This window comes from Amblyraja radiata, chromosome 4 (assembly GCF_010909765.2).
Source record: "Amblyraja radiata isolate CabotCenter1 chromosome 4, sAmbRad1.1.pri, whole genome shotgun sequence".
In the NCBI taxonomy this organism is placed as follows: domain Eukaryota; kingdom Metazoa; phylum Chordata; class Chondrichthyes; order Rajiformes; family Rajidae; genus Amblyraja; species Amblyraja radiata.
The window spans coordinates 63,022,579-63,041,078 of record NC_045959.1 but is presented as its reverse complement, the minus strand read 5'-3'; the positions used below and the strand labels follow the sequence as shown (position 1 = coordinate 63,041,078).

Below are 18,500 nucleotides of genomic sequence, written 5' to 3'. Positions count from 1 at the left end.
AATCAAATAAGATCAAATAGAACAAGTTGTCCTACAACTTTAGGCTGTGCACGCCATACGCAAGAAGAAGGAGCCTAAGGACTGTGACTGTGTGTAGAATTGCTACATTTGTCTTCAAACCTGATTAAACTTCAGAATTAGTTGATCGAGTCATCCTCAATGGTCGTAAAAAATATAAATATTTTTGGGATTCAATATATATTCAATATATTATGTATTATAAATAATATGGGCAGCACAATGGCGGAGTGGTAGAATTGCTGCTTTACAGTGCCAGAGACCCGGGATCGATCCTGACAACGGGTGCTGTCTGTACAGAATTTGTATGTTCTCACTGTGACTGTATGGGTTTTCTCCTAGATCATCAATTTCCTCCCACACTCCAAAGAGTACAGGTTTGTAGGTTATTTTGCTTGATACAAATGTAAATTGGCCCTAATTGTGTGTAGGATAGTATTAATGTGCAGGGGTCGCTGATCGGTGCGGACTAGGTGGGCCAAATGGTCTATTTCCACACTGCATCTCTTCACTAAACCAAACCAAAATATATATTATGGTTTAGCATGGAAGAAAAAATACTGACCTCAGGACCTCCCAAAATATCTTACAGCAAATGATGCATTTAGGAAGTCTAGATATGAATGAAACATGACACACCATTTGCAATATGATAAAAGACAGATTTTGGCCTAAATTTTACTACAGTCCTGTGTGGAATGACTAGTAGCGAAGTCTTAAGGGCCTGTCCCACTTTCACGAGTTATTCATGAATTCTCCCGAGTTTTCCCCTTGATTCAAACTCGCGGAATGTTCGTAACGAATCCGTAGGAGGCCGTAGGAGTTTGTAGATATATCGTAGTGGCTCGTTCTGCTAGCTGTAGGTACACGTGGCATCAGGTAAGTTGGGACGTTTTTTCCAGCCCGATAAAAAATGTCCATGTAAAAAAATGGTCGGGATGAAAGACATTGCAACTTTTTACTCGTAAGGAGGGCATCGAAATAGTCGTGGGAATTCGCAAACATACTCGTAGTTCGTGAACATAGTCGTGGAAGGTCGTAGGAGTTCGTAGATTACCACGATCTTGATTTTTTTTTTAGGTCCTTTAAACTCGGCAGAGGTTTTGAATTAAGTCGTGAAAGTGGGACAGGCCCTTTATGACTCCTAAGCAAATTCAAAAACAATGAAACTATTCCCAACTGCACTCTTCTTGGAGTTCAAAACTGAAGTTGGTATTTGTGCAAACTCCTCAGCCCTTATCTCAGGGTATCTTAAGGTATCTGTGGGCATGATTGGGTGTGGAACCCCAGGGGTCAGGAAGATGGGTAAGTTTGAGGCCAGGGCCAGCTTCCATAGTACTTGTGTTTTCTACTTCCTTTTAACTCAATGGGTTCATTTGAAAATGAACCAATACCTTATGTAGCATATAAAAAAAGTAGGTTTAAGTAAATCCAATAGGCCATAAAATCTGTTCAGAACCATAAAAATCCTAGATTGACCAGACTGTTAAAATTTTACTGTACTGAATTTGAAATAAAAAATAAAACATCGCCACATCGTTTACCGTAAAGAGCCATTTTGGCACAAATGTTCCTACGGAAAAGAAACCAGTTATTGTTACTCAATCTACTCTACGGTAATGCCACTGAAACTTAACTCCTCTAAAATCACCTTTTGAGTCACTACATGAAACACAATTGAACTTAATTGAAAGTGCTGGTCTTGCTAATGTTGCCCATGTGCCACAAATAAATAAAATTAATGGTAATATCCCAAGCAAATAAATACTTTGAGAGTTGTCCCAGTTGAAATTCCAGCGACCGTTTGGATTCCAGCAACGAATTGATCTCTTGTTTCAGCTGTTTTTCTGATCCTTTAAGATTGTCTGCTTCCAATGATTGGGCGTTCAGCTCATTCTTTGTCACTGCACGTTTATTCTTCTCTTGATCCAATTGAAGCGATAGGTTCTTCACCTGCAAAATCAAGAACATTGATCATACTTTCTCTATTTAAATGATCTTAATTTCAATAGACAAATTAATGTCATCTATAAGAGGCTTCTCACACCTTGTCAGGACTCTCCAAAGCTACTTTTCACACTGTGTTTTTGATTTTCTGTTTTTGGATTGAATTCTGTTTTTAATTTGTGTCACTGTGATGTCTTTAATTACTTGTTTAATTCCGATTATATGTTTTTATTCCGATTACTATGTAAGGTGTCCTTGAGATGTATGAAAGGCGCCCATTAAATAAAATTTATTATTATTATTACTTGCATTCAAAGATTTAATATCCAAAGCGCAATCACTGTTCTACATATAAGCAGGCTGCCAATCTACACACAACTTAGATGGGCACCGACTGAAAGAATGATCATTTTACACTGAGTGCAATAAACCGTCCCAAATTATTTGTCAACTCTTCCTTGGAGCTTTGTATAGGCCTGGTCAGAACAACTAACTATGATGGTGCGACAACTTTTTATCTTACATGTTAAAAAAATGGATTTGATTAACATGCATTGTGCGGAAAGCAGTGTGGAAGAGGTACTACGAGAACTTGCCAAGATCAAGGCAATGATTGTTACTCTTCCAGCCTAGGTATTCTGCAACAGAATGGCAAATTTAAAATCATAAGTAGTTGTTCCTCATAGAAGATGTAATATATAGAAGCACTCCACTTTAGTTAATTAACGTGTACGCCTCAGTTCTGAAGAACTGAGTGCCTATCTTCCAGCAGTTCCCATCTTCCAGCAGTTCCCAAGTAACAGCTCTGGATGATCAACAGCTTAGTGGCTCATTTGGTAAAGCTTCTGCCTCACATCGCCAGACACTGGGTTCGATCCTCATCTCAGGTGCTATCTGTGTGGAGTTTGCACGTTCTCCGTGATCGCTTGGGGGTTTCCTCCAGGTGCTCTGGTTTCCTCCCACATCCCAAAGACGTGAGGTTTTGTAGGTTAATTGTCATCAGTAACTTGCCCCTCGGCCTAGAATATAGGGAGTGGATGCAAAAGTGGGATAATAAAGAACTAGTGTGAATGGTTGCTCAATGGTTGGTGGACTTGGTGGGCCAAAGGCCTCGTTTCCATGCTGTATCTTTTAATCAATTCAATCAAAAACTCGGTGAAAGTCAGGACAACCTTTTTGCTCTTTCAGTGCTGCCAACTGGCACTTTTCCATAGATGTACGCACTGAGGGGCGCATTGAAGCTTGGCACAGCGACTGCAAAGGTTCTATGAAGAAGGATCACCGTATGTCACAGGACACCAAGCAATTCCACTCCTTGCAATAAACTTTTAAATGTTTCACCGATTGATTGTTTGGGGATGAAACATGAGTGACATATTAACATGAATATATAATGATAAACCTGGACACCGAGTGAAGGACAATTCCATATTTCAATTGTATTAGTGTACATCTCAATATGTTATGAATAAAAATGTTCCTTCAGGAAAAAAATCAGTTTAAGCCTGGCAGCAAATTACTCCTACAGCAAAAGTTAGTATGTGGCCTGGACCAAGATCCTAAGTTCAGCTATGATTTAAAGCTAAATGCAAATTGTTTTCTTGTTAAAAGATAGAGTTGGCCACTTTTCATATGCATGCAAAGGGCAGCACTGGCACAAGGATGGCACAGTGGTGTAGCTGGTAGAGCTGCTGCCTCACAACGCTGGAGACATGGGTTCAATCTTAACCTCGAGTCCTGTCTGTATGGAGAACATTCTCCCTGTAACCACGTGGGTTTCCTCCAGATGCTCCGGTTTCCTCCCACATACCAAAAACGCACGGGATTGTGCGTTAATTGACCTCTGTAAATTGCCCCTTGTGTGTATATAGTCATAGAGTGATACAGTGTGAAAACAGGCCCTTCAGCCCAACTTACCCACACCGACCAACAATGTCCCAGCTACACCAGTCCCACTTGCTTGCGCTTGGTCTATATTCCTCCAAACCTGTCCTATCCATGTACCTGTCTAACTGTTTCTTAAATGATGGGATAGTCTCAGCCGCAACGACCTCCTCTGGCAGCTTGTTCCATACACCCACCACCCTTTGTGTGAGAAGATTACCCCTCGGATTCCCATTAAATCTTTTCCCCTTCACCTTGAACCTATGTCCTCTGGTCCTCGATTCCCCTACTTTGGGTAAGAGACTCTGTGCATCTACCCAATCTATTCCTCTCATGATTTTGTACATCTCTATAAGATCACCTCTCACCCTCCTGCACTCCATGGAATAGAGATCAACCTTTCCCTATAGCTCACACGCTCTAGTCCTAGCAACATCCTCATAAATCTTTTCTGAACCCTTTCAAGCTTAACAACATCTTTCCAAAATATGGTGCCCAGAACTGAACACAATATTCTAAATGCAGTCTCACCAACGTCTTATACAACTGCAACATGACCTCCCAACTTCTATACTCAATACTCTGACTGATGAAGGTTAAAGTGCCAAAAGCCTTTTTGATCACCTTATCTACCTGCGAAGCTACCTTCAAGGAACCATGCACCTGTACTCTTAAATCCCTCTGTTCTACAACACTACCCAGAGGCCTACCATTTACTGTGTGGGTCCTGCCCTTGTTCGACGTCCCAAAATGCAACTCCTCACACTTCTCTGTATTAAATTCCATCAACCATTCCTCCGCCCACCTGGCCAATCGATCCAGATCTTGCTGCAATCTTTCACAACCATCTTCACTGTCTGCAAAACTGCTCACTTTTGTATAGAAACGTAGAAATTAGGTGCAGGAGTAGGCCATTCGGCCCTTCGAGCCTGCACCGCCAATCAATATGATCATGGCTGATCATCCAACTCAGTATCCCGTACCTGCCTTCTCTTCATACCCTCTGATCCCCTTAGCCACAAGGGCCACATCTAACTCCCTCTTAAATATAGCCAATGAACTGGCCTCAACTACCCTCTGTGGCAGAGAGTTCCAGAGATTCACCACTCTCTGTGTGAAAAAAGTTTTTCTCATCTCGGTTTTAAAGGATTTCCCCCTTATCCTTAAGCTGTGACCCCTTGTCCTGGACTTCCCCAACATCGGGAGCAATCTTCCTGCATCTAGCCTGTCCAACCCCTTAAGAATTTTGTAAGTTTCTATAAGATCCCCTCTCAATCTCCTAAATTCTAGAGAGTATAAACCAAGTCTATCCAGTCTTTCTTCATAAGACAGTCCTGACATCCCAGGAATCAGTCTGGTGAACCTTCTCTGCACTCCCTCTATGGCAATAATGTCCTTCCTCAGATTTGGAGACCAAAACTGTACGCAATACTCCAGGTGTGGTCTCACCAAGACCCTGTACAACTGCACTACAACTAACAAGTATCATCAGCAAACTTGTTAATCTTGCCCTGCATGTTCTCATCCAAATCATTGATGTAGACAACAAACAGTAACGAACCTAGCACTGAACCCTGAGGCACACCACCAGTCACAGGCCTCCACGGTCCACCCCCAACAAGATAATTATCCCTCAGCTCCACCCATATAGACTCACTAGACGAAGCGTCTAATGTCACCTCTGATCAGGGAGTAGATGCGAACGTGGGATAACAAAGAACTAGCATGCACAGATGATCATTGGTTGGTGTGGACTTGGTGACCTGAAGGGCCCGTTTCCATGCTGTATTTTCAATCAAGCAATCAATATTACCTGATTCTAATGTATGAAAGAAACTAATAAACAAAAAGTCTAATCTATCCAAAAATATTTTTCTTAAGTACTTCCCTCTGAAACTAAACGTTTCAAAGTAGGCACTTAGAATCCTTTGCACTATTGAAGTGCAAAATTACTGATACATCGGTTTGGTAATGGTAAGATTATAGTTTAAATAAACAACTTCAAACAATATGCTAAATAAAATTGATGAAACATATTTCATGCGACATAAAATTGATGCAACAAATTTCACGTTTTCATGATAATGAAGTGTATTATTTGCCCAGGATCAAATTTCACTGCAGGTTCTTGAGCACTCTCAACCTTGTGTGTCTTTTGTTACATTACCCTGTTAGAATCAAATGTTCCAAAATATTAAAGACAAAATCTCCAAAATATTTTTTTTAAAAATTGTTCTCACCTCTTCTTCCAATCTTTCCTTCTGCTTACTGAGCTGCTCCATCTTTTGTTTATACTGCTTCAAATCCACATCCTGCATAGACCGCTGTTTTTCAACTTCCAACATCTGATTCTCTGCCCTCTGCCGAGCCAGCCTCTCTTCTCTCAATTTGTTGTCCATTTCTGAATAGCAACAAACTAATTTAAACTCAAGTATTTAAGAGAAAATAAATACAGGTACATCACAGATTTTCTGGCACCCTTGGTTCTAGAGCCTTGCCAGATTATCAGTTTTACCAAACCAACAGTGGTCACGTAGTGATAATTCAACAATACACCTCTGACCCACTAATTATTCTCCTCCCGTTTCTATAAATAAAACAAATATTAAATAGAAATTAAATTTACAGCAAAATTTGAATTTCTTCCACGGGCAGCCCAGGCACCAGTTAACGAGTTGCCCTCGGAAGTTGCGATTAGAGTCTGATCGGCGAGTGCCCGTGGGGCCGAGGCGCGCACGGGGGGCCAAGGCTCGCAGCCGCCGGAGCACAGAAACACGAGCCATGGAAACGCGAGCCTGGGTCGAGAACGATGACCTCACTCAGTCGAGCAGCCACATTCTCAAGGGGACTTCCAAATCTACACACCGGCGAGTTGGTGGCGCCTTCGGCAAACTACATTAAGTCCGGCCGTGGAAGTCCTTATGAGCTTAGGCGCCACATTTTCGGGGAGACTTCCAGCGGAAATTTCAAGTGTGCTCTCGTAATTTTGTCCGGATTAAAGGAAGTGTAGGACCATCAGGTACCGGAAAATCGGTGGTATTCCCTGTGCTACATTTTACATACAAGAGATTGCTGATGCTGAGATCTATAGCAAAACATAAACTGCTGAGAGAACTCAGTAGGTCGAACAGAATCTCTGGAAGAAAAGAGATTGCCACCTTTTGGAGATGAGACCCTGCACCAGGAATGAAGTTTAAAGGGGAGATAGCCATTGGAAAAGAAAACAACAAAATTACATATGGAGATTAATACCTCTCAAACTATGGGATTCTTCATATAGTTAATATAGATTTTATGTTAGGGCTGAGGCAGTACCACAATTTCTGAAATTATTCATTCCTTAAGTAGAAAGTCTGATTTGGCATGCTCATTTTCAGGTAATGAAGTCAACCATAGAACCTACACAAAGTTCTTTGAATACTAACCACTCATAGCCACAGATCTTGCTTCTTCAATGGATTCATACTCATCTACCAATCGTGCTTTAGTTACTTTATGTTCCGCGATCTCTTGGTCCAATCGCTGCTGTAACATTTTTTGTTTGTAATTTGCATCAATTTCCAGGTTATTCTTTTCCTACAGTGGAGAAGTATCACAGAATTATTGCATGCTCTTAATGTAACAGATTAAAAGTGCCATATTGCCAGATCTTTCTTAAAACCAAATGGGAGATGGCGAAATTAAAAAAAAAGAAAAGAAAATGCTTCCATAATATCAAAATAATACCAATGCTGCAAATCTCAAGGAAAAACTGGGAATGCTCACCTGGTCACACCCTATCTGTAAAGAAAAAACAGAGCTAATATTTCAGGTTAGTCGCCCGAGATGCAGCCTGAACTCCTGAATATTTTCAGCACTTTCAGTTACTTCATTTGCTCAAACAATCACCAAAATAGGGTGATGGAAAGTACGAAGGTAGATGTCTTCTCACAAGTATAAGCAATTTTCCAGAGGTTGCATTATGCACCTCCTTCTTGTAGCTACTGTATACAGGACTACCTGTCCTCCCTCAACACGATGAACATTGCAAATGGAACTAATATTAATTTGACCAATGTGACTCTTTGCAGAAGCACACTTCGGAAAAACTATTTTGAGATGCATTTGTTCCTGAGTATCTAGCACTTAAAGACAGTACAAGCGTGCTGCCTCTGTGTCACATGGATTGAATAGCCCCCAAAATAGTTACAATTTGGAATAAGAGATAAACATATACTGATGAAGAACGAGGAAAACAAATATTAGCATTTTCAAGTAAAAATCATATGTATATTACAAGTTGATTAAAAACACAGAGATGCAAATCCTTAAATCAGCCAGACAACAATGGGAGAGTTAAAACAATATTCTTCATATCTTTTATCTTGGTAGGTGAAGAAAGCAAATAGAATTTTAACGTGAAATATTAGCATGCTTCATAAGCTTACAGATGTGATGTCAAAGTTGTATCTTGACTGACAGAATCATGGTCAGTTTTAATCTCTATCATAGAGAAAAATGTAATATACACCATATATTGTATATATGGTGTATGTTATATATCTTAGAAATAGGCCCTACATTTGTGCCCAACTTTTCCATACCGCCCAAGTTTCCTATCTGAGCTAGTCCCATTTGCTTGCATTTGGTCCACGTCCCACCAAATCCTATCTATGCATGTACCTGTCCCAAGTACTTTTTGGACATTGTAATTATATCTGCCTCTACCACATCCTCTAGCAGCTCATTCCACATACCAACCAAAGAAAATGTTGTCCCTCAGGTTCCTTTTATATATTTCCATTCTCACCTTTGAATCTGTGCCCTCTAGTTTTAGACTCTCCTGTCCTAGGAAAACAAAAAATATCTATTTCCTAGTCTTTTCTCTAAGGCTAATCACCTTGCCTATGAGCCTCGTGATTTTATATATGTCACACCCCCTCAGCATCCTACACATCAGGGGAAATAAAAACAACCTAACTAGTCCCTCCTTATAACTTAAACCCTCCTCTCCCTCCAACATCCTTGTGAAGCTTTTCCACACCCTTTCCAGCTTAATGACCTTTCACAGTTATTACTCTTATGCTTTAATACCTTCTCCAGATTGCTATGCTTCTCTTGTGCTTGTTTCTTTTCCATCTCTGCTTTTGAAAGGTTAAGTTTTGTTGTTTTCAAGTCTTCTTGTAAAGAAGTGATACGAGCTGGGGAAATAAAGAGCCATTATTAATAGATTGTTCATTTTGCTGTGAGACCTTCTAGTGGGTCTGGTGCAAGCACCTAATCTAAATCAGTTCCACCTTTAGGCGAAGAAGGAAAGGCAGGATCAGGTATTAGCAGTTTGAACACAGTAAGTGGAATTCACAATTAAACATTAAATAGTGAATTTCAGGTACACTTCATGTCATTGGTTTTCTTGAAATAAGTTAAAAATAAAAACAAAAGCATGATATTACACAAAGAAAGAATACTGGATTGAATCTCATGATTACACGAAAAATATTGCAACAGGTAAGAATACTTCAAATTAATAGATTATTCAGATGATGCAGGTTATGAAGTTCACTTGCTTGCAATGGGAAGACACATACTTTATTGTCAAGATAATAGTGCTTCTTACTTTAAGAGCTAAAGAGTTAAGTGAAATGGTTTCCTTGAAATTATCAGTGTACAGAGGATGTTTGTTCCCATCACCTTAAATGACATTTTTCCAATCAGGTTGGTTGAGGAGTCTCAGTTCCCCAATTCATTCATTGATACTGCAGACCATGAGGTTTTTCCACTACACTGTAAGGAAAATATTTGCTGGCAACCATGCAAAAAAATGTCTGCACAGCTATCAATAAGGTGAAAGGCAGCAGATTTCCCTCGCCTTCAGCAAAATGACTCAATGGTTACAAAGAACATATTTACATGGTAAAAGACCAAAGGTCAACTCCACAGATTGATGGAGCCCCCCCCCCCCCCCCCCCACTCCTCCCTGACCCAGCCAACTCCTTCCACCACCTCCCCACCTTCTCCCAAATTCAGGCAGTTTCTCATTGCAAAGGTAAATAGAAAATAATTATCTTAGGGTAAGGAATCTGAAGCAGAGTCACCATCTGACAAAATTGCCCACATCTTGAGTTCGTGCAACTCAGATATGTTTTCCCATTTGCCAAAGGAAAGAAAATGATCCAAAAATCTCAAATCATAACATGCCACAATTAAAACTTACAAATTCCTATTACCTTGTAAATCGCTGATCAATTCTGAACCATGGCTGCGATCTCTTCTCTCAGTGTCCAAAGCAGATTGGTGTTGGATAATATCCTTTTCCAACTGTAGCTTTGTATTCTCCAAAAAGCGGGTTCGTTCCTGCAGTTCGCTATTTACAGTCTCCAATTGGCTCATATTTTTTGTTTGTTCAGTTTGATTTCTCCGTAATCTTGCTGCCGTGTCTGATTCAGTCCGCAACAAAGCATTAGCTTCTTCTAACTGTTAATAGATAACAAACAATAATATCTGGCACATTTTGACTCTGATTCGGGGATAAAAAACGTTTATTGGTTTAGAACTCACTTGTTTTTGCAGCTGCACAATTTTCTCATTTGATATCTGGGAGCTTTGGGTCACCTTCCTCAAATCTTCAAGTTGCTCCTTTAACATAGAACCTACAGATGAACAATAACAATTAGAAAGTTACAACTGCTTGTCTCTGAAGTACAATTCATTATGCAAGGAAGATTGTTGTTAAAATTATTAATAAGCAGACATAACAAGTACGCAATAAGCTGCATTTTAATTGGCAAGGCTTGAAATACAACAATCAGTGTGCCTTATAGGCCTGTCCCACTTCGGCGATTTTTCAGGCGACTGTCAAGTTGCCGGCAGTCGCCTGAAAAACAGGCAACTGGAATGGAGACTGTCACGAGTGGAACACACACATATACACATCGCTTCCTTCGCCAGCCCGTTATGCAGACGGGGGACACGGCAAGCGGGAGCAGCGCTGTCTGAGTGATATTGACACGGTGCAAAGCCAAGGTGATACAGACACACACCGCGATGAACAGAAAGGATGGCGCTGTAATTAAGATGGCTAAAGCACAGTGTACGGTAAGCCCTTTAAAAGAAGGGGGAGGGGAGAGGGGGGAAGAGGATTAAAGAGGGGAAAGGGGGGTAGAAGGAGTGGAGCCAACTTTTAAGAAGCCAGAGATACATGGCTGTGAAGCTCGGCAGACATTTAAAATTACCGGTCAGTTATCCTTGGTTCTGAAAACTACTGCTTACGTTTTTTCCCCCACAAAGAGCCAATGAAATTAACCGGTCAGCACCAGCTACAACCTACGAGAACCTTCGACCTCCTGGCGACCCACTAGGACCTCTTGGCGACCCACCTATGGCATGAGAATTCTCGCTACTTTCCATGGCGGCTTCATTCTGGTCGCCGCTAATTTTGCAACATGTTGAAATTTGCTGCGACCATAATGAGGCCGCGACTAGTTCCCAGAATGCGGGAACTCCTCACGACCATGAAGGCGACTCCCCAGCAACCACCAGCGAACATGTGGCGACCATATGGCGACTGCATAGTCTCCTGCAGTCGCCTAAGTGGGACAGGCCCATTAGATATTCTTAGTTTATAAACACAGATTATCTGTGTACAATTTGTGGCAATGCAACAAGAAATTGCATCAAACATCAAATTTGGCACAGTGCTACACAAGGGGATATTAGAACAGGTGAAGTTGATGTTAAGCATCTTTTAAAAGGGTGAAGCAGAAGAATAGAAGTAGAGAAACCTCGAGGGGAATTCCAGAATTTAGGGCACAGTTAGCTGAAGGCATGGCTGCCACATTTGTCAGAGTCCGAGAGTGTGGAAACAGGCCCTTTGGCCCAACTTGCCCACACCGGCCAACATGTCCCAGCTACACTAGTCCCACTTGCCCGCTGGTAATTTGGAGCAATTAAAATCAGGCATCCACAATTCGGTCAAAACTGGAGGCGATAACATAATCTGGGATAGGCAAGGCTACTCAAGGGTTTACTCAAGAAAAGAAAAATTCCATTTGGTGGTGTTAGACCAAAAGCCAATGTAGTGCAGTGAGACGAGTATATCTTGCATCAAATAACAAGTGTCATTTTATTTTTTTTAATCTAAAATTTAAATTCAAATATACCTAGATTTGCAATTACTCAAGTAGGGCAAACAGTTAATATATTGGACACCAAACTGAAAATCTAATTTTTCAAAAAATATTCAATGTTGGTGTCCAGCCTTATTGCAAAGGAATCTGACAGCCTTTGTGTGTGTGCGCGCATATTATTGAAAATAATTATCCAAGTACTGCTTTTATTTCCCTGGTTTCCAAATTCTGAACTTCCTTTATATTTGTCATAGTCCACAGAGTAATCTAATTAAGGTCTGACCTAGATAATCTTCTCCTTTTCAATGAACCAAGTCCAGAACAAACCCCAGTGTTTTTTTGTCCTTCTCATGGATGCAACTTTGTTCTTTCTACTTCCAACTATCCATCAGCTTTGTCACATTTAGATATATATTTCTAAAGAGTTTAATTTATTCCACCAACACAAATTTGCAGTGTAACACATATTGAAATCCCAAGTTCATTTTAACAAACATTTTCCCGTCCAGTTAAATTTCTATCCCATGGTTACGTTGCCCGCAAATTGGGATTGTTATACCAATTATTAATATAAATGATGAAATGTGGTCCCAGCTCACTGACAGAGATTTGATTTATGTTATTGTAAATTTTAAGTAAAAACTGAATCACAAACACAACTGTTCTTTCAAACTAGAGAAGTCATAGTACTAATATTACTATCCATTGCAGAGAAACATTTCTCACTATTGCACTACATCTTAACTTTTCCAGAAATCCTCACTATTTTCTGAAAATACTGATATTTGATTTCTGATAACGGAAAATTGAAGCTAAACTAATGATAGAAGGATAACGTTAATTCAGGGATTGAAAGAATATGATGTTATACAAAATTACCCCAGGTTTAGTTTGATGATCAACTCTGCCCATCTATAAAATATCACTGCCTTATTTAACACAAACACACTGAAGTCCAAGATATCCTGAAATGGGAGGGAGAGGAGCCTGAGGTCGTGGTACATATAGGTACCAACGACATAGGTAGAAAAAGAGAAGAGGTCCTGAAAGGAGAATTTAGGGAGTTAGGAAGAGAGTTAAGGACAAGGACCGCAAAGGTAACAATCTCAGGATTACTGCCTGTGCCACGCGACAGTGAGAGTAGGAATGGAGCGAGGTGGAGGATAAATGCGTGGCTGAGGGACTGGTGCAGTGGGTATGGATTCATGTTTCTGGATCATTGGGTAATTGATGAGGGTAAAGCAGTGGATGTTGTATATATGGACTTCAGTAAGGCCTTTGACAAGGTTCCTCATGGAAGGTTGGTTAAGAAGGTTCAATTGTTGGGTATTAATGGTGGAGTAGCAAGATGGATTCAACAGTGGCTGAATGAGAGATGCCAGAGAGTAATGGTGGATGGCTGTTTGTCAGGTTGGAGGCCAGTGACTAGTGGGGTGCCATAGGGATCTGTGTTGGGTCCACTGTTGTTTGTCATGTACATCAATGATCTGGATGATGGTGTGGTAAATTGGATTAGTAAGTATGCAGATGATACGAAGATAGGTGGTGTTGTGGATAATGAAGTAGATTTTCAAAGTCTACAGAGAGATTTATGCCAGTTGGAAGAGTGGGCTGAAAGATGGCAGATGGAGTTTAATGCTGATAAGTGTGAGGTGCTACATCTTGGCAGGACAAATCAAAATAGGACTTACATGGTAAATGGTAGCGAATTGAGGAATGCAGTTGAACAGAGGGATCTAGGAATAACTGTGCAGTTCCCTGAAGGTGGAATCTCATGTATATAGGGTGATAAAGAAAGCTTTTGGTGTGCTGGCCTTTATAAATCAGAGCATTGAGTATAGAAGTTGGGATGTAATGTTAAAATTGTACAAGGCATAGGTGAGGCCAATTCTGCAGTATGGTGTACAATTTTGGTCGCCTAATTATAGGAAGGATGTCAACAAAATAGAGAGAGTACAGAGGAGATTTACTAGAATGTTGCCTGGGTTTCAGCAACTAAGTTACAGAGAAAGGTTGAACAAGTTAGGTCTTTATTCTTTGGAGCACAGAAGGTTAAGGGGGGACTTGATAGAGGTCTTTAAAATGATGAGAGGGATAGACAGAGTTGACGTGGATAAGCTTTTCCCACTGAGAGTAGGGAAGATTCAAACAAGAGGACATGACTTGAGAATTAAGGGACAGAAGTTTAGGGGTAACATGAGGGGGAACTTCTTTACTCAGAGAGTGGTAGCTGTGTGGAATGAGTTTCCAGTGAAGGTGGTGGAGGCAGGTTCGATTTTATCATTTAAAAATAAATTGGATAGTTATATGGACGGGAAAGGAATGGAAGGTTATGGTCTAAGCGCTGGTAGATGGGACTAGGGGAGAATACGTGTTCGGCACGGACTAGAAGGGCCGAGATGGCTTGTTTCCGTGCTGTAATTGTTATATGGTTATATGGTTTTGACACCGAGCTCACCCTCATTTTCCAAATTGCGTCTTTTTTCAACCTCTTGTTCCAACTTCCTTTGGTATTCGTTGATTTTGTGCTGCATCAACATTTTTTCCTTTTCAACCTGAGACAAATTACCCTCTAACGATTTTCTTGCTGTACCCTGCATATAATGGCAAAACATAAAACATTTAAACTAGAAATGGCCTTGGTGCACAAAAGAGTAGCTTCACAATAAATCTGAACATAATATTCAATAATACAGCATGATTTCTTTTTGATTGCGATTGAATTTTGATCTAAAAGCAAAAACATTATTTGTTCTGAAGGATGTAAATGATGAAAAACTGCAACGTGAACATATACATTTAATTTGATGCCCCATCTACCCTCGTCCCACCTGCCTGTATTTGGCCCATATCCCTCTAAACCTACCTTATCCACGTCAAAATGCTTTTAAAATGTTATGATAACACCTGCCTCAACCACATCCTGTGGCAGCTCGCTATAGCACCCATTGTGTAAAAAAGTTGTTCCTATTAAATCTCTCCCCCCCCCCCCCCCCCCCCACTCGCCTTAAACCTATGTCCTCTGGTTATTGATTCCCCGACGCTGGGCAAAAGACTGTGCATTTACCCGATCTATTCCTTTCAGGATCTTGTACACTTCTGTTAAGATCAGCCCTCATCCTCTAGCGTTCCAAGGAATAATGTCCTAGCCTGCTCAACCTCTTCCGAGAGTCCTGGGAACATCCTTCTAAATCGTATCTGCACCCTTTCTAGCTTAACAACATCTTTCCTATAACAGGGTGACCAAAACTGAACACAATACTCTAAATGTGGCCTCACCAATGTCTTGTACATAACCTCCCAACTTTTATGCTCAATATTCTGACTGATGAAGGCCACTGCACCAAATGCCTTCTTGACCAACCTATACCAGTCAAACATAGAAAATAGGTGCCGGAGTAGGTCATTCAGTCCTTCGAGCCAGCACCACCATTCAATATGATCATGGCTGATCATCCAGAATCAGTACCCCATTCCTGCTTTCTCCAGATGTCCCTTGATTCCGTTAGCCATAAGAGCTATATCCAATTCTCTCTTGAATTAATCTCAAGGAACTATGTACCTGCACTCCTAGATCCCTCTGCTTGACAACACTCCCCAGAAATGTGCAGGTCCCATCCTGGTTAGTCTTCCCAAAATGCAACACCTCACACTTTTTTAAATTCCATCAACCATTCCTCAGCCCACCTGCCCAACCGATCCAAGATTCTGCTGCAATTTTTGATAACCATTTTCATTATCTATAACACCACCCTCTTTAGTGTCATCTGCAAACTTGCTAATTATGCCTTGTACATTCTTCATCCAAATCATAGATGACAAACATCTTGTTTGCTTTGTTGCCTGCAATAAAATTATACCTATATTGGAGTTTCTAAAACTCAGTCACTTGCAAACCTCCATAGCATAGGAACAAGTTGTTTTTGTATATTATAGAATTTTGGCACAAAAACCTGATTTGAGTGTACAGTTTCATGCCATACACACTTATGCTGCTTATGCTCAGAGGTACCAGGCGCGCTCTGTTAAATCAAACGATGCACACTGCACATTTTGACTGCACTTGCACACCATTTTTGCATGAGGCTTCCATACCAAAACATTTCTTAACTGGGGAGTTGAAATCTACTTCAGCAATAAAGGGCACCCAACGTTTCTTAATCCAATTCTTAGACGAGATGTCTTGTCTGCTGTTGGGTCATTCTTTACTGCTTTCTCTGAACAATCTCTATCATTTTTGAGGTCCCAGGCCCTCAGATCAACTGTAAGACATAATACTTCCCTCCCGACCACCTATATAACCTATAAACAGTTCCTACATTTTGTGTCACCCATTGGACCAACCATCTGAGCATCTGCACCCTACCCATCAGTTACATTCGTCAAGCCATGACCAACTGTTCAATAAATTCCCAAATCTACGCCAATCTCCTGCTTGGACAATGCATTGTCCAGCTAACCCCATACTAGAAACCTGATTCACTCCCCAATATGATCCCAATTATGGGATCCCAATCTTATCCTCTCTAATTGGCAATAATAAAGATTTTAAAACTGTAGGATTCTTATTTATGAACAGAACTATTTTAAGATTTTATAAACTGTAAATCTTAAAAACTTGCTAAAAGTATCATTTATGTTAACAATTACAATAAATAACAAATCTGATTTACCTCATCATCCAGTTCCTTTGTTATTTTCTCTAACTTTAAATTTCCTGCCCTTGAAACACAAATCAAAGAGAAAAATAAGCATCAAGTTGAGTGCGCACAAATTATGGTCTACCACGTCCGACCAGAATATGCTCAACCAGTATTAACATCAATGGAGGCCAGCATTAACTTGCTTAAATAGAAGCAAGTCTGGTAACTTGTGTGCATGCTGTGCTACACTGCTGTTCGACTCCCTATGGTATGTAATGGAGGGGCCTGCTCAGATTCTGCTAGTCAAATAGTCACAATTCTTAACCTCAATGTTTCTGACAGGGATTGTGAAGTTGCAGGGGGTGGGGAACAGGGCAGGGTAAAGGGGGATACAATACTTGTTTTAAAACTATTTCAGATCTATTTGATTTTTTTAACATTTGATTTAGTAAAGAATTTTAGCTGAGTTTATTCATTTATTTTTAAATAATTTTGCACTTATAAAAATGTTTTTGTCTTTAAATGCTTCCATCTGTGACTGCTAGATGGGTCTTCCACATGCAGCCAAGATACAATGGAACTGGAGCAACCAAGGGCAGTTTATTTATTATTCTCACCTGTACTGAGGTACAGTGAAAAGCCTTTTGCATGCTATCCATACAGATCAGATATACAATCAAATATACAATACATAAATATAATCAAGTCAAACTCAAGTACAGAAGATTGAGCGATAGTATCTGGCGATAATAGATCTTTCTCTGGGAAGAGCATGCAGGGTCAATGCTTTGCAGTGCCATCGTGTCACCCTGGTAAGCCCATGCCAATATGATCAGCTATTAAAAATGGACACAATGTAACAAGATCTTACCTGCATTTTTGTTCCCATTCATCTTTTAATTGTCTTTCATTGTGTAATTGCTCTTCAAGTTCATAAGTCGTCTTTTTCAAATTTTCAATCTTAAAAGCAAAGCAAGGTGAAATAGTCAATTATCCAAGTATTTTCCTCAGATTTCTATGTGAAAATTGAAATAGAAAGAAACATATGGACGTTTAAGATCAATGCTGTTGAAAAATCCTGCAGTAATAACTGTATAATGCAAGCCTCGTCATCTTAAAGATTGACATTCATAGAAGAAATGCGCTTATCAACTTTTCCTTAACTTTTAGCTTGGAAGGAGGAATATTCCCAACAATATTCCCAACAAATTGGTCTGAGACGGATCTTAATGCTTTAGTGATGAATTAATTCAAAAATTAATTCTAACATTAATTTGCTTTCTGGATGTTAGAGAGAACATTGCAACTACAATGACTGCTTCAACTATACTTCACTGTTCAGGGATCATCTGAAAGCAATAATAACAAAATGCTTACTTGGTTATGGTCTATGGTAGAACTAGTTCTACAACCACTATCTCGTTTGGGGGTACCAGATGAATTCCTATGAAGAGAATAAAAAACAATGTTTACATTAAAAGTCAAACTTCTTAACATAACTATGTCAGAGCAGTTAATACTGAATTTTCATCAGATGGTTTACAACCTTCAGGACATTAAAATGGGTAGTGGGAATCATATGCATGGAGCAGATACAAGAGATGAAGGATAAAGGAAATGCTGAGCATGTTTTTACCAGGGGCATCATGACAGGTGTAGCTGAAGAGAAGGTTGCGGGGGGTTGTGCAAGGTATATAATGTCTGGATATTTAAAAAGGCTTATGGTCATATCTATCAAAATTCTATTGTTCAAAATATGTCAAGTCAGGATGCAGATAGCATTGACGTTCCAAATGCCCAAAATGCATGAGAACTGGAAGGCATAAAAGTCAGTAGAGTTGAATTATGGAATTTAGGCAAAGCTCAGTCAGTGAAGATCTATGGTTGTTTGCAAATCTGTTTT

The 18,500-nt window shown here is 40.1% G+C and overlaps 1 protein-coding gene across 1 annotated transcript in view; it reads right to left on the bottom strand.

Moving 5' to 3' along the window:
• The window catches only part of rock1 (Rho associated coiled-coil containing protein kinase 1), a 124,452-nt gene that overhangs the window by 34,457 nt on the left and 71,495 nt on the right, over positions 1–18,500 (bottom strand). The window contains exons 11-20 of the mRNA XM_033019634.1: positions 17,975–18,041; positions 17,469–17,557; positions 16,628–16,676; positions 14,413–14,548; positions 10,387–10,478; positions 10,056–10,302; positions 8,923–9,029; positions 7,275–7,425; positions 6,090–6,250; positions 1,787–1,971 (exon numbers count right to left, since the gene is read on the bottom strand). Coding sequence (XP_032875525.1) covers positions 1,787–1,971; positions 6,090–6,250; positions 7,275–7,425; positions 8,923–9,029; positions 10,056–10,302; positions 10,387–10,478; positions 14,413–14,548; positions 16,628–16,676; positions 17,469–17,557; positions 17,975–18,041 — 1,284 coding nt within the window. The remainder of the gene's footprint in view (positions 1–1,786; positions 1,972–6,089; positions 6,251–7,274; positions 7,426–8,922; positions 9,030–10,055; positions 10,303–10,386; positions 10,479–14,412; positions 14,549–16,627; positions 16,677–17,468; positions 17,558–17,974; positions 18,042–18,500) is intronic.